Here is a 12,378-nt window from a genome sequence, read left to right on the forward strand (position 1 = left end):
AGGAAAAGTGGGCAGGAAACAGCTTTCTGTCACAGTGGAGGAGAACACATGTGAAGGCTTCCAGATCTGCACCAAAGAACATATTTAATAGTTTGGCAGGAAGCAAGGAGCTCTACCCCACAGGAAGCTTCCAGCACACACCACACACACACACACACACACACACACACACACACACACACACACACACATACACGCTAGCCACATTTGTTCCTAACTGGGAGGGGCTGGCAAGGCTTGGGAATTCCAAGAAGGGTGTGGCTGTCTGGCCCTATAGCTTAAGGACATTCCCAGATGAAAGTGTTTCTGAATAATAAGTGTTCCAGGTCCCCAGAACAAGAGGAGAAACAAATAAAAAAAAAAAAAAAGGGAATGACAGGGAGGAATAATTTACCTTCGGAGAACAGTTGAAATGCATGCCGGGTACTGGGAGTGTAGTTACATACATTGTAATACACCGATACAGGTACAGCGTGCCAACTATGCAGAAAAATCTTCTGCTAATAATAGACCTAGAAAAAGGGAAAAACAGGGCAGATTCTCAGTCAAGAAATTCCACAGGTTCATTTAATTCAAGTTTTCAAAGACCCAACAAAACAAACCCAAAAATCAACTAAAGAGCTTGAAATCCGAGTGGAAAATAGCTAGATGGGGAGTTTTAGAACACTGTCAGAGGTGCTTTATTTAAAAAAAAAAAGAAAAAAAAGCCATTTACTGTCCAAAAGGAATCACACTGATCTGCATGCTACAAACTAGGCTTTATGGGCCTTAAGTCTGAGCTGACATCAATTCATGGACAAGTGGCGCTCATTCCGAGCAGTCTGAGCCCATGTAGTACCTGTGGCATTTACATGTTCAGTGTACTTGGTCCAAAAAGGCAGGTGCTAAGCATGCCATGTGCATGAAAGCTGTAAACGTATCAACTGTTTAAGGAGGAAGACAGTAAACAACTGTAAACAACTCCATGACGCCAGGAACTGAGGCAGGGGCAACTTGGGGTAAAGAAAAGAACCATGGGAGGCAGAGTCGAACCCCCAGACTGCTCCTTGTTGCTTTGCTGCCTCAGAGACTACTTCTCTCCTCTTTTCCTAATAGGTAAAACAGGGATAACAACTCTAGAAATGCTATCTGGAAACCTGATGTAGAGGAGGATAGAGAGACAGCTACAAAATCAAACACGAACAAGAAAGAGCCATTTGTTCGTAATGAGTGGGATGAATACATGGATAAACCAAGTCCTGTGAATTCTTCTGGCACCAGATCCCACCTGTTTCTTGCACTTAACTTCATTAATGTAGGCCTAAGTGTCTCCTTAAGTAGGAACCTTCCCTCTCTCTCTCTAACTTTCTCCCGTTCAGCCACAGGCTAGAATTGTATCCTATGGCGCATATCTCATCTTTAGGCTTGGGGAGTTCAAGTTTTTATTAGCCTGGGTAAATATGATTCAACAAAAAGGAAAATTTAGGAACACTGGACAAGTCTCCCCTTCAGAACCCACTACTTGTGAGACACACACACACACACACACACACACACACACACACACACACACGCACACACACACAGCTGTCAGAGAGGTGTGTGCCTCTGGTTAAGTCTAGTGGAAACCACAATAGAAGTGAAAACTGGTCTACAGATGCCAGTCAAGAACACCCCAAAGGAAGTGCCACTGTGGAAAGAACAGCACGAGCTCCGTTGCTCATACTGTTATGTTGAAAAGCCAAGTATTTCTGTTTCAAAGAATTGTATGTACTTCTAGGCATTCCTTGCCCAAATTCAAGAATTCCACACACTTAGAATTCTTTGTCAAAGGTTCTAAAGTACATGATTTATCTTAAAAACAAACAAACAACAACAAAGCCAAAGAGTTGTAGAGCCCAACCCCAAGTTATACAAAACAATTCCTGGACCCAAGGCTCGAGGAACATTGTGGAAGAGGGGGCAGAAAGACTGTGGGAGCCAGAGGACGGGGAGCTTGCTGTGAGGTTGTGTCTCCCAGGAATGTCAAAAGCTATTCCCTTAAAGTCTCAACAGCACGACTGCCTAGACATGAGCTGGACAAGAACGACACCAACAGACAAGAAAAAGTAGATGGGAAAAGACCATGAAGCCTCAGCCCTTCAGGAACAACACAAAGAACTCTCCAGGCGACTAAGGAACACTGAGAGCAGGAGAAATACTCTTTCTCAAGGACAAACACACCAACTGGTTATCCAAACCAGATGGTCACCCCTGAAAACATACATACAAGTAACATTACATAGACTGAACAGGTCATATTTATATATTTTGGAATACATATACCTGTGTAACAACAATGACAAAAGAGGCCATGAGTTTGGAAGAAAACAAAGGGGGTTGTGTGTGAAAGGGTCTAGAGAGAGGGAAGAGGGAAATGATGCAATTATATTATAATCTCAAAAAAGTACTTTTCTTAAAAAAGAATCATAGAAGGAACGTCCATGGGATATTACTAGAGATTAAGCAAATGCCAAGAAGTCAGATGCTGGATTTAATCCCCCAAATCCCAGGGTGTTCATCAAATGTTCAGAAATATGCCCTTCATGTTCATGTTTCAAAGTCTGTGTTCCATCTGCTCACACTCCAGTGATTATCACTCCACAGAGTGTATCTGCTAACAGATAAAGATTTTTCCACTATTGTTTTGCACACCAGGCTCATTACTACCTCCTCCAAGAATATTTTACTTGTCAAATTTGCTTATAAGAAAATATGAGTAAAATTGTTAATATTTTATATACAATGAAGACTTGCTGAAAAAGCATGTTGTTCCAGTTCAGGTGACTTATAAAGCTTTGTTGGGGGCAGGGATTGAGGTAGGTAGTTGAGTTCAGGGCCCTGGAATACAAGCAAGCACTGTATCACTGAGCCCAAGGCTTCTACTGAACTTTATAACTTCCCTAATTTAAAAAGGAAATAGGATTTAGAACCTAATTATGTGATTCAACAACCAGGCTGAAACAGCAGTATTATAATGTTTCTGGCCTTTAGTACAAAGGTTTAAAAGTCTAAAGGAAAAATGGCTAAAGAAATGAATAGACTGTAAAGTTCAATTAAGTACTGGAAAGTGTTTTGTCCCCACATGTGTCTTTCCATGAATCTACAGCAGAAGGACACACACAACTCTTGGCTACAGAGTAGGATTTTGGCTGCCCAAAGAAGTATATCCACAGAAAAATATTATTTGGTAGTCTGCTACTTGCCTCTATTGTAGTTTTCCACCAAAAAGGGTTTCATGTATCCCAGGTCAGTTTCAAATCCCTGTGTAGCTAAGAGTGGCCTTCAACTCCTGACCCTCTTTCCTCCCTGGCCAAAGTGCTGAGACTGTGCTAGTGTGCTAGCACACCCACAGGCACTTGGCTCAAAATGGAATCACTCTATTTCCCAAACTCTTAAAGGCCAACACATTTAAAGAAATTATAAGCCAGGCAGTGGTGGTGCACGCTTTTATTCCCAGCACTCATGAGGCAGAGGTAGGTGGATCTCTGTGAGTTTAAGGCCAGCCTGGGCTACAGAGTGAGTGAGTTCTAGGACAGCCAAGGCTACACAGAGAAGCCCTGTCTTGAAAACCAAAACCAAAACAACAACAACAATAACACAAGGAAATTATAAAATTATAGCTAATGACTGTTCTGACACCCAGATATGGAACTGTTTTGCAATCTTTCTATCTATTTCCAACCCATTTCTCTGACACAGACTTCACCACCTAAATCTTTCTGCGAGTTCTTGGCTTCTAGAAACAAATAGATCCGTACACAAAGCAGTGAACCAAGCAACAAATTCACAGCCAAGAGGCAGGACACAGGGGAGATGATGTGCAACATGATGGGAGCCATCATGGACAGAGCTCGAGCTTCCTATGCCATTCCGGTCTCTGCGCAGTGATCAGAGCATGCAATCCATGGGACTGACCACTGGGCCACAACAGCACCACTCATGTGACAGCTAGCTTTACCTTTAACAAAGACTTTGTTTGTTTGTTTGTTTTTTGTTTTTTTTCAAGACAGGATTTCTCTGTGTAGTTTTGGTGCCTGTCCTGGATCTTGCTATGTAGACCAGGCTGGCCTCGAACTCACAGAGATCAGCCTGGCTCTGCCTCCCAAGTGCTGGGATTAAAGGCATGCGCCTCACTGCCTGGCCAACAAAGACTTTCTTGGTGACCTCAGTCATTTTCATAAATCCTCTATGAAATTTGCTTCTTTGTCAGAAAAAAGGAGGACAAGGACACTGCCTTCCTTATTAGTGCATCAGGGAAATGGGCGAGTAATAAACAAGAGAGAACTAAGACTGGATATCACGATACTTATTATAATTTACCATTTTCCTTTATTATACAGTCAAAAGTTGCCTATAAAAAAGTGGGGAATTTTGTCAGATTTCTGCTTCATGGCTTCAAGCTTTGTATCATTTACTTTGTTTTGTTTATTTTTATTTAATATGCATGTGTGAATACCTACATAGATGTCTGAGAACTACATGTGTGCCTTCTGCCCATGGAGGTCAGAAGCGGGTATCAGATCCCCTGGAAGCCGAATCACAGGTGGTTGTGGGTGCTGAGAATTAAACCCGGGTCCTCTGCAAGCACAGCCTGTGCTCTTCGCCAGGGAGCCATTTCTCCAGGCCCCACGTATTCTTAAAATGACTCAGCAATGCACAGCTAGGGTTTCTATTTCACAGAAGGCAAAACTGAGTCTCAGGGAGTCTAAACTGGAGTATAGTTACATAAGACAAACATAGCTTAAACTTGTGTGAGAAACCCCATTCTGAGTATCCACAGAAGAGTTAAGATTCTATTATAGTTTAGCTGGAGGATGGGGGTGGGAGTGAGTGCATGCCTTCAATCCCAGAACTAGGAAGGCAGAAGCAGGCAGATCTTTGTGAGTTAGAGGCCAGCCTGGACTACAAAGAAAGTTCTAGGACAGCCTGGGCTGTTACACAGAGAAAATTTGCCCCGAAGTAAAAAAAAAATTATATATTACATATATAATATATGTTATACTGTATATATATATATATGTAATATATATATTATACTGTAATTAGATCTTAAAGGCTACTTAATCCAGATTTTTTCATTTCATGTTTTATGTGATACTTCCTACAGACTAGAACTCCACAAAACATTTCGATTATTTCCTTATAACTGCAATTATTACTAAAGCACTGAAAAATCTATCACTGTCATCAGGTTTCAAATACTCAGTGTGTCACTTCTCACCTATCTCGTCCCCCTTATGTCTTCTCTTTCTTAAACCTCCATTTCACCCAAATTTCCAATGACTCTCTTTGTATTAGACAGTCCTCAATGTAACTCTTGTCTATCTCTGTGGTCTCAGTATTTATGGGTCTCTCGAATTCATGCTAAAATCTAATCACCAGTGATGACATCCTGAGGTCCAAGCCCTCAGGAATGAGAGAAGTGTTTACTTAAAAGATGAACGAGAGCTAGCTTGTATTCTTCCACCATGTGAGGAGGACATGGCCACAAAGAATAATGAGTGATCCAGGAAACAGATCAGGTCTGGACTCCCCCAGAACAGAGAAATAAACTGTTGCTGCTAAGAATCCAGCCTATGGTATTTACTTGCAACAGCCTGAACAAGATTACCCTAAAGCCCACTCAGAATGCTTTCCTTTGAAACCGGCAAGTGGCTGGCATGCATAATCTTATTATGCATGCACTTCACATCCTTCACCATGACTGCAAAGGCCCCAGTCTTCTAGCCTTTGCCCACCCTTGCCTACCCCTTCCCCACCACCCAGAAACCTCTAGACTTCTACTTTAGTACCCAAAGCTCTTTGCCTACTACCTGCAAAGATCCCCCTACTATAGGTGATGCTCTACCTGGACAGTCTGTATTCTACCTTCTAGAACATGCCTGCCATTTAATCTGCTGTAGATACTCAGTTCAGAGTTGACCTCCTCGAAGGAAGCCCCGTTTCTTTCCATCCTATCTTTTTTTAACTTTCTTCAAAGAATTAACAAACCCGTCTACAATCCCAGTGAAAGCAAAATCATTTGTTTCTAAAACTGGTGACATTACCCTGCCACTGGAGCACTCCTCTCTGGAGGACCACACCGTTGTGCTTTGGGGCTTTGTCTCTAGCTCCCAATGGCCCATCCCCATTTCTGTCCACACACATTCACCCTGTAAGCCCTTTCATTTATCTGCCAGAATTAATCTGCCCAGATGCTCACTATTTTTTTTTTTTTTTTTGGCATTCACATTTTAATTTAAAATATTTGCTGAGATGGCTTCATCCATTCAAACAGGCCTGAAAATCGCTAGAGATTAGAGACTGAGTTCTGCTACCTTTCTCTCCTCTCCTCCCCTCCCTAACCTCCCCACCCCCACACACAGCACTTTCCACACCCATTACAGCCTCTGGATCTCCAGGGCACCAGAAGGCAAACCAGGAAAACTCGGGGCCTTGAACTCCGGACTGCTGCAGGGAACACTCAAAAGAAAGGCTAGTCAAACAGACAAAGGGCAAGACCAAACTTGGAACAAACCAAAATCACCACTCTCCTATGGACATTTAGAACTCACTTAGCATTTGGGCATCTCCACAGACAAGATAGCAGAATGAATCCAGATATTTAAGCTCCCAGCTCGGAAATATGTCTACATATGTGCAATGCCTTCTCAACTTCTTAAAACCCAACTCAAAGAAAGCTCACACCTTGGTTATCTGCTTAGCAATAGTCACCTCACAGGAGACTTTAAAGCATTGAGGGTTTAAGTGCCAGCTGAATGAAGGGAATCCCCATAAAAGCCAGGGCTCTAGTCATGATACACCTTGGAAGAAGATACTAGTGGCCAGTGTGCCTAATCACTTGTTGACCTATTAGAAGGTTGGGAACAAAGTTCATGAGGCCACGTGGTCTGGGAATGAGCCACTGGCTTTAGCAAAACCCAAGGCGACGTCTTTAGTGATACCTGAGGCAGAAGAGTGATGCGTGCTCTCAGAGCTTCGAACACTGTCTGTTGATTGACCCAAGTGAAACAGACCATCAGGAGGCTCCAGTGACACCCCAGGTAGGAGGTGACACCAGCTGGAGGAACAGCAGTGACAGAGGCAGTAAGAAGGCTCAGCTTTAACAGACCAGGTATTGGGTAAGAAGCATCATCAAGGGAGAAAACTCAAGATGTTTGGGTTGAAAACAGGGAGGAATAGAAGAGCTCTTTGCTAAGAAGGGTGTGGGAATGGAGGCAGCCTGAGTACCAAGCACTCTGTGGGATGCTATAAATTTATCTCTACTCAGCATCTTAACAATGCTGGGACAGAAACTGCTATCATTCTCATCTTGTAGGTGAAGAAACAGCCAGGTAAGGAGTTTGACCACCACACTCAGTAGCTGAATGTCAAGATTCTAAACCAGACAGGATCATTCCATATCCACTGTCATGGCACTAGTAGTTGGCTGGGGAAAAGACCATGAAGAGATATCTGTGATAGACTGCTGAGAAGGGATAAAGGGATTTCTGGGATATGCTAGAATAAAGAAGGCAGAGTAAATCCATTTAGAACCACAGATACAGATAAGAACATGGACTCAAAGTTATCATTTTATCTCTGATGAGTGAATAATTTGAATTTTTAAAAATTTATATAAAATACACACCCACCACCACCACCACCACCACCACCACCACCACCACCACCACCACCAAGATCAGATTATTTAGCTTATTTGCTCATGGGTCTGTCTGGCAGCTGAGAAGTCCAAAATCTTGGTCCTAGTCTACTCGGCGCCTGGTAAAGGGCTCCTTGCTACATTACAACCATGTCAGAGATCACGAAGCAAAGCAGAGTGCGCTAGCCTGGATGAGCTCAAACACTTGACTCATCTAGTCCTAATTACTTCCTAAAAGCCCACCTCCAAGGATCATTACCATAAAACTTAGAGATCCAATGTGAATTTAGGAGGGCATATTAAAACAGCATTACTAATCATTATTAACCGGACTACAAACAAGATCATTCCTTCTGTCGTCTTTAACTTGACTCTGGTAAAAGACTAACACAGAATAACTTGGTCAAATTGTTGGCATTAATGAATTAGGGAGATCTAGTTTTCCTACAATTCCTATGGCCTGGACTATTTAGGGTCATGGAATCTAAAATGGTGAAAATCAGAAAAGGTGAGCCCAGGTATGACCATGTGGCACTGAATCTACTCTCTGGCTTCACAGGTTCATCTCCCCATGTTCCTAGAGGAGGTGGCCAAGTAGAAGAGTACAGGAGGCTAGCAGTGCAGAGGACCTGGGAGGCAAGGGGTTCAGAGAAAGTCCCCAGGAAAGCATCTCCATCCTGAGCCCAGAGAGATGACAGGTCAGAACAGAAAGGAAAACATAGCAAAAGGAAACCCACAAATTTGGTTAAAAACCAAAAAGTTAGACAATAAACTTGGCCAAGCTTGGCCAGCAGGCTTTGGTGAGTCATCAGGCCTGCAGTTGTCGACAGAGGGACGTTTATTCCAAAATGGTGGTTCTGACATACCTAGGAGGTTACAAGACAGCATGCAGCTAGGACTGAACTAGAGACATCTGCTGCAAAGTACAGGGAGCAGACATGACAGGACAGCTATAAGGGTTGGAGAGAACATCCTGGTACCACATTCAAATGTCTTCCAGGGGAAAAGCAACAGAGCATTATTCTAAAAACACCAGACCCATCTGTTTTTACTCTATTTGTCCTTTGAGCATGGAATTAATGCCATGGTATGAGTTAAGAAAATACATTTCCAGAGGGTGTTTGTTAGAGTAGGAAAGTTTCAGACGGGGCTTACACCAAAAAGCCTTCACTTCCCAACATATGTTGTTACATGAATTCCTAAATAATTCCTTTAATAAAAAAAAACCTGGAGTCAGATATTGAGGTAAATGCTGAAAGAGCAGATAGACAAAGGAACAAGTCACTGCCACATCTCACCTCACCAACTCTATGAATCTTCTTACTGAATGTCTCTGAGTTTGAGCTGAAAGGGGTCCAGCCAAAAAGCTTTGAGTCTTCAGCAGGAAGGGGCTTTAGTTCTGTCTCCTCACGCCTTATATACCTTTCTCCACTCTTCCTTCCTTCCTAATGCTGGATTAAAGGGGTGTGATGCTCAAGTACTGGGATTAAAGGAGTGTGCCACCACTGCCTGGCTCTGTTTCTCTCCTAGTCTGGATCAATCTCATGTAGTTCTGTGTGTCTTTGAACTCAGAGATCCAGATGGATCTCCACCTCCCAGAGTGCTAGGATTAAAGGTGTGTGCCACCACTACCTGGCCTCTGTGTTTAATATAGTGGCTTATTCTGTCCTCTGATCTTCAGGTAAATTTTATTAGGGTAAACAATGTACCACCACAATATGTTCTTGTGGACAAGCCAACAGATTCTCCAAGTCTCAGTTACCTTCACTGAGAGAAAAGAATAACACCATTGTAGCAGGACTCTTAAAATTTCTTATTAATAAAATCAAACCTGAGGCCAGTTGAATGCTGGGAGATCAGAGAAGCAGAACAAGCCACAGCTACCTGACCTCGCCAGTTCCTCCGCTGATCCTGTTTCCTCAGACTGGAAGCCTCTGTGTCCTCATCCAAATGGATCTCAGCTGAACTGCTGCTCAAAAGCCTAAAAACATAACCAGCCAAAAGCTTCTAGTTTCTGGTCCTCACACCTTATATACCTTTCTGCTTTCTGTCATCACTCCCTGGGATTAAAGGCCTGAGTCACCTTGCCTGGCTTTTTCCAATGTGGCCTTGAACTCAGAGATCCAGAGGGATTTCCGCCTCTGGAATGTTATGATTAAAGGCGTGTGCTACCACTGCCTATCCTCTATGTTTAATATTGTGGCTGTTCTGTACTCTGACCCCAGATAAGTTTATTAGGGTGCACGATATTTTTGGGGAACACAATACCACGACACACCATTTATTTTAAAAGGCTTATTGAGTCAATGATATTATAATTCATGTAAAAATTGCTACTCAAAGATCAGCTATTTTGGAATCTGCCTCTAGAATTGATGAGCAGATTTTGAAATGGAAGAAACTCTGTAGAATAAGAGAGACCCTGAGTAAACACACAATAGATTCAGCTATTCGTAGTGGGAAGAGAAGGGAGAAAAAGAGAGAGAGAGAGAGAGAGAGAGAGAGAGAGAGAGAGAAGACTACTCTGAGCTCTTCTCTCATTTACTGATGGAGTGAACTATGTACAGCTTACCAGCCAACCAAATCATGGAAGGGGTGTCCAAAACCATTGCAGTGACATGAGGAAACTTATGTTCCTGTTTGAACATTTGAGATATTACCATGAGATTAGTGAAAAACTCCCCCAGAATCTCTCTCTGCAGAACTGCTTTGCTTTCTGCTGCAGCCACAGTGCACCTGCAGGAGGCACTGAGGTCTCTGTGCTCACACATAAACACTAGGGGAACCTGAATTTTAAACATACAGGGTGTTTCTTCAAGGGAAGGAATACATAATCTGTTATCCTCCAAAAGGCTGAGAGCCAACATGATCTTTCACTACCTCTGTGGTTGGAGACTCACTGGATCCTCCCCAAGTCCATACGGTAAGCTTGTTTTTCTCAGTCAATCCATAGAATCCATCTTTATGGGTCACATCCTACTGTATTTAGCTTACTTTGTTCCTCAAAGAGATTTATGCATGCTTTATTGTGCATGCGGGATAGTTCATTATCACCAGAATACACTTTCATCAAATTGTGCTGTGCTTAAATATGCCTAAAGTAAACTACTAGGGGTCAGACTCTAGAAGTTTGAATCAACATTGACTAGTGAGTTGTGTTGAACCAAACTACCTTCTTGTCTGCTTCAGATTGTCACTCTGCTAGCCATGGGGGTTCCTGAGACACCTGTATACACCGTTTGCAATAATGCTTGGTAAATAACTAAACAGATATTGGAAGGCCAAGTAGAAAAGAGCCAACATAGTATAACTTGAAATGCTGATAAAGTGAATTGACCCTAGGAAATAGCTCTTCTGGAACTCAGAACACAAACTACTGAATAGGAACCTGGAAAGAACTGTTTCACATCAAATGTTCTACATGAAGTAGTTTAGGAACTTTACTTAATCATTACCATCAAAGACAAGAAAACAAGGTACTGTTTGCTGACAGTATCTGTGGTCATAAACTACCATGGAGATTAGAGAGGAATGACTACTTTGACAGACAGCTAATGTGAAAATAAGCACTGAGGGAACTGAACTAGGGCAAAATGAAAGACAAATGTCAGTGGACAGTCCTGTTAATAGCAAACAGACCTAAATGATTAAACTAGCATGTGACAGAAGCAGTTGCCAATCAGCCCAAAGATCCAGTCCTCAAAAATTAGATTCTAGTCTCAAAAGAAAGGGAATGTGATAGTCTTATGGTGGAAGAAATCTAGCAAATGTACAAAGCTCCCCAAACCACAATTTTCGTTGGAGACTAAACTATGAAGTAGGGTGTTAGTGTAGCTCAGTGACAGAGGAGGTACTTTAACATGGGTGAGATCCTGGGCTCAGCCACCAGCTCCATCTGCCAACTCTCTGACCCCCTACACACACACACACACAAATACAAATTTTTAAAATTGAAATTGAAAGTGAAGAGAGGTTCAGCGTATTTCTGCTCTTGTAAAGAACATGGATTTTGGTTCCCAGTTTCCAAGAGGTAGCACAGAGCCATCCACAAATCCAGTTCTAGGGAACCCAACACCCTCAGGCACCTGGTACACATACAGAAATGCAGGTAAACACATACACATAAAAACGTAAATCTTAAAAACAAAACAAAACAAAAACCAGTTTTTTCTAAGGAGATTTCTAACCACAGATACACACTCACTGTTAGTAAACACTAAAAACCCACCCTAAAAACCACCAGAAGCGCAACACTAGAAAATTGTACACATGGGGATACCTTTAAATACAGATGTCTGAAAGGCATAAGCAGAATCTGTCCAATCATTTTCCTTATCTGTTTCTTCCCTTTCGGATCAATTTTCAAAGAACCCATTCAATAATCATTTCCACTTATTAACCAGTCCCAATGTGACCCTGCAGCTCTTTATGATGTAATGTTCTCTTTTATCCCAAACATCTCTACCATTAAGCTTTCTTGAGTCCACCCCATAACCTACCTGTTTTTTTCTTTTTTCTTCAAATATTTACACTACCAATGGGTCACTACAAGTATATTCAGTTCACTCTTACACAATCTGTCCCTCACTGAGCTGATTTACTCTACACCTTGTAAGTGACTATCTAACACCCAAACTGTGACAGAAAACACTGCAGAGTGAAAAGGGCCAAGGAAAAACACCCTGACCTTGACTTGACCTCAGAACCCCAGGGCT

General features: G+C 42.3%; 1 protein-coding gene across 1 annotated transcript in view; it reads right to left on the reverse strand.

Annotated features, from left to right (window-relative positions):
• Sgms1 (sphingomyelin synthase 1) overlaps positions 1-12,378 on the reverse strand; it is a 264,683-nt gene that overhangs the window by 19,732 nt on the left and 232,573 nt on the right. The window contains 1 exon segment of the mRNA XM_036166358.1: positions 395-512. Within this exon segment, the coding sequence (XP_036022251.1) occupies positions 395-512 (118 nt within the window).

Source organism: Onychomys torridus, chromosome 1 (genome assembly GCF_903995425.1).
Source record: "Onychomys torridus chromosome 1, mOncTor1.1, whole genome shotgun sequence".
Taxonomy (NCBI): Eukaryota; Metazoa; Chordata; class Mammalia; order Rodentia; family Cricetidae; genus Onychomys; species Onychomys torridus.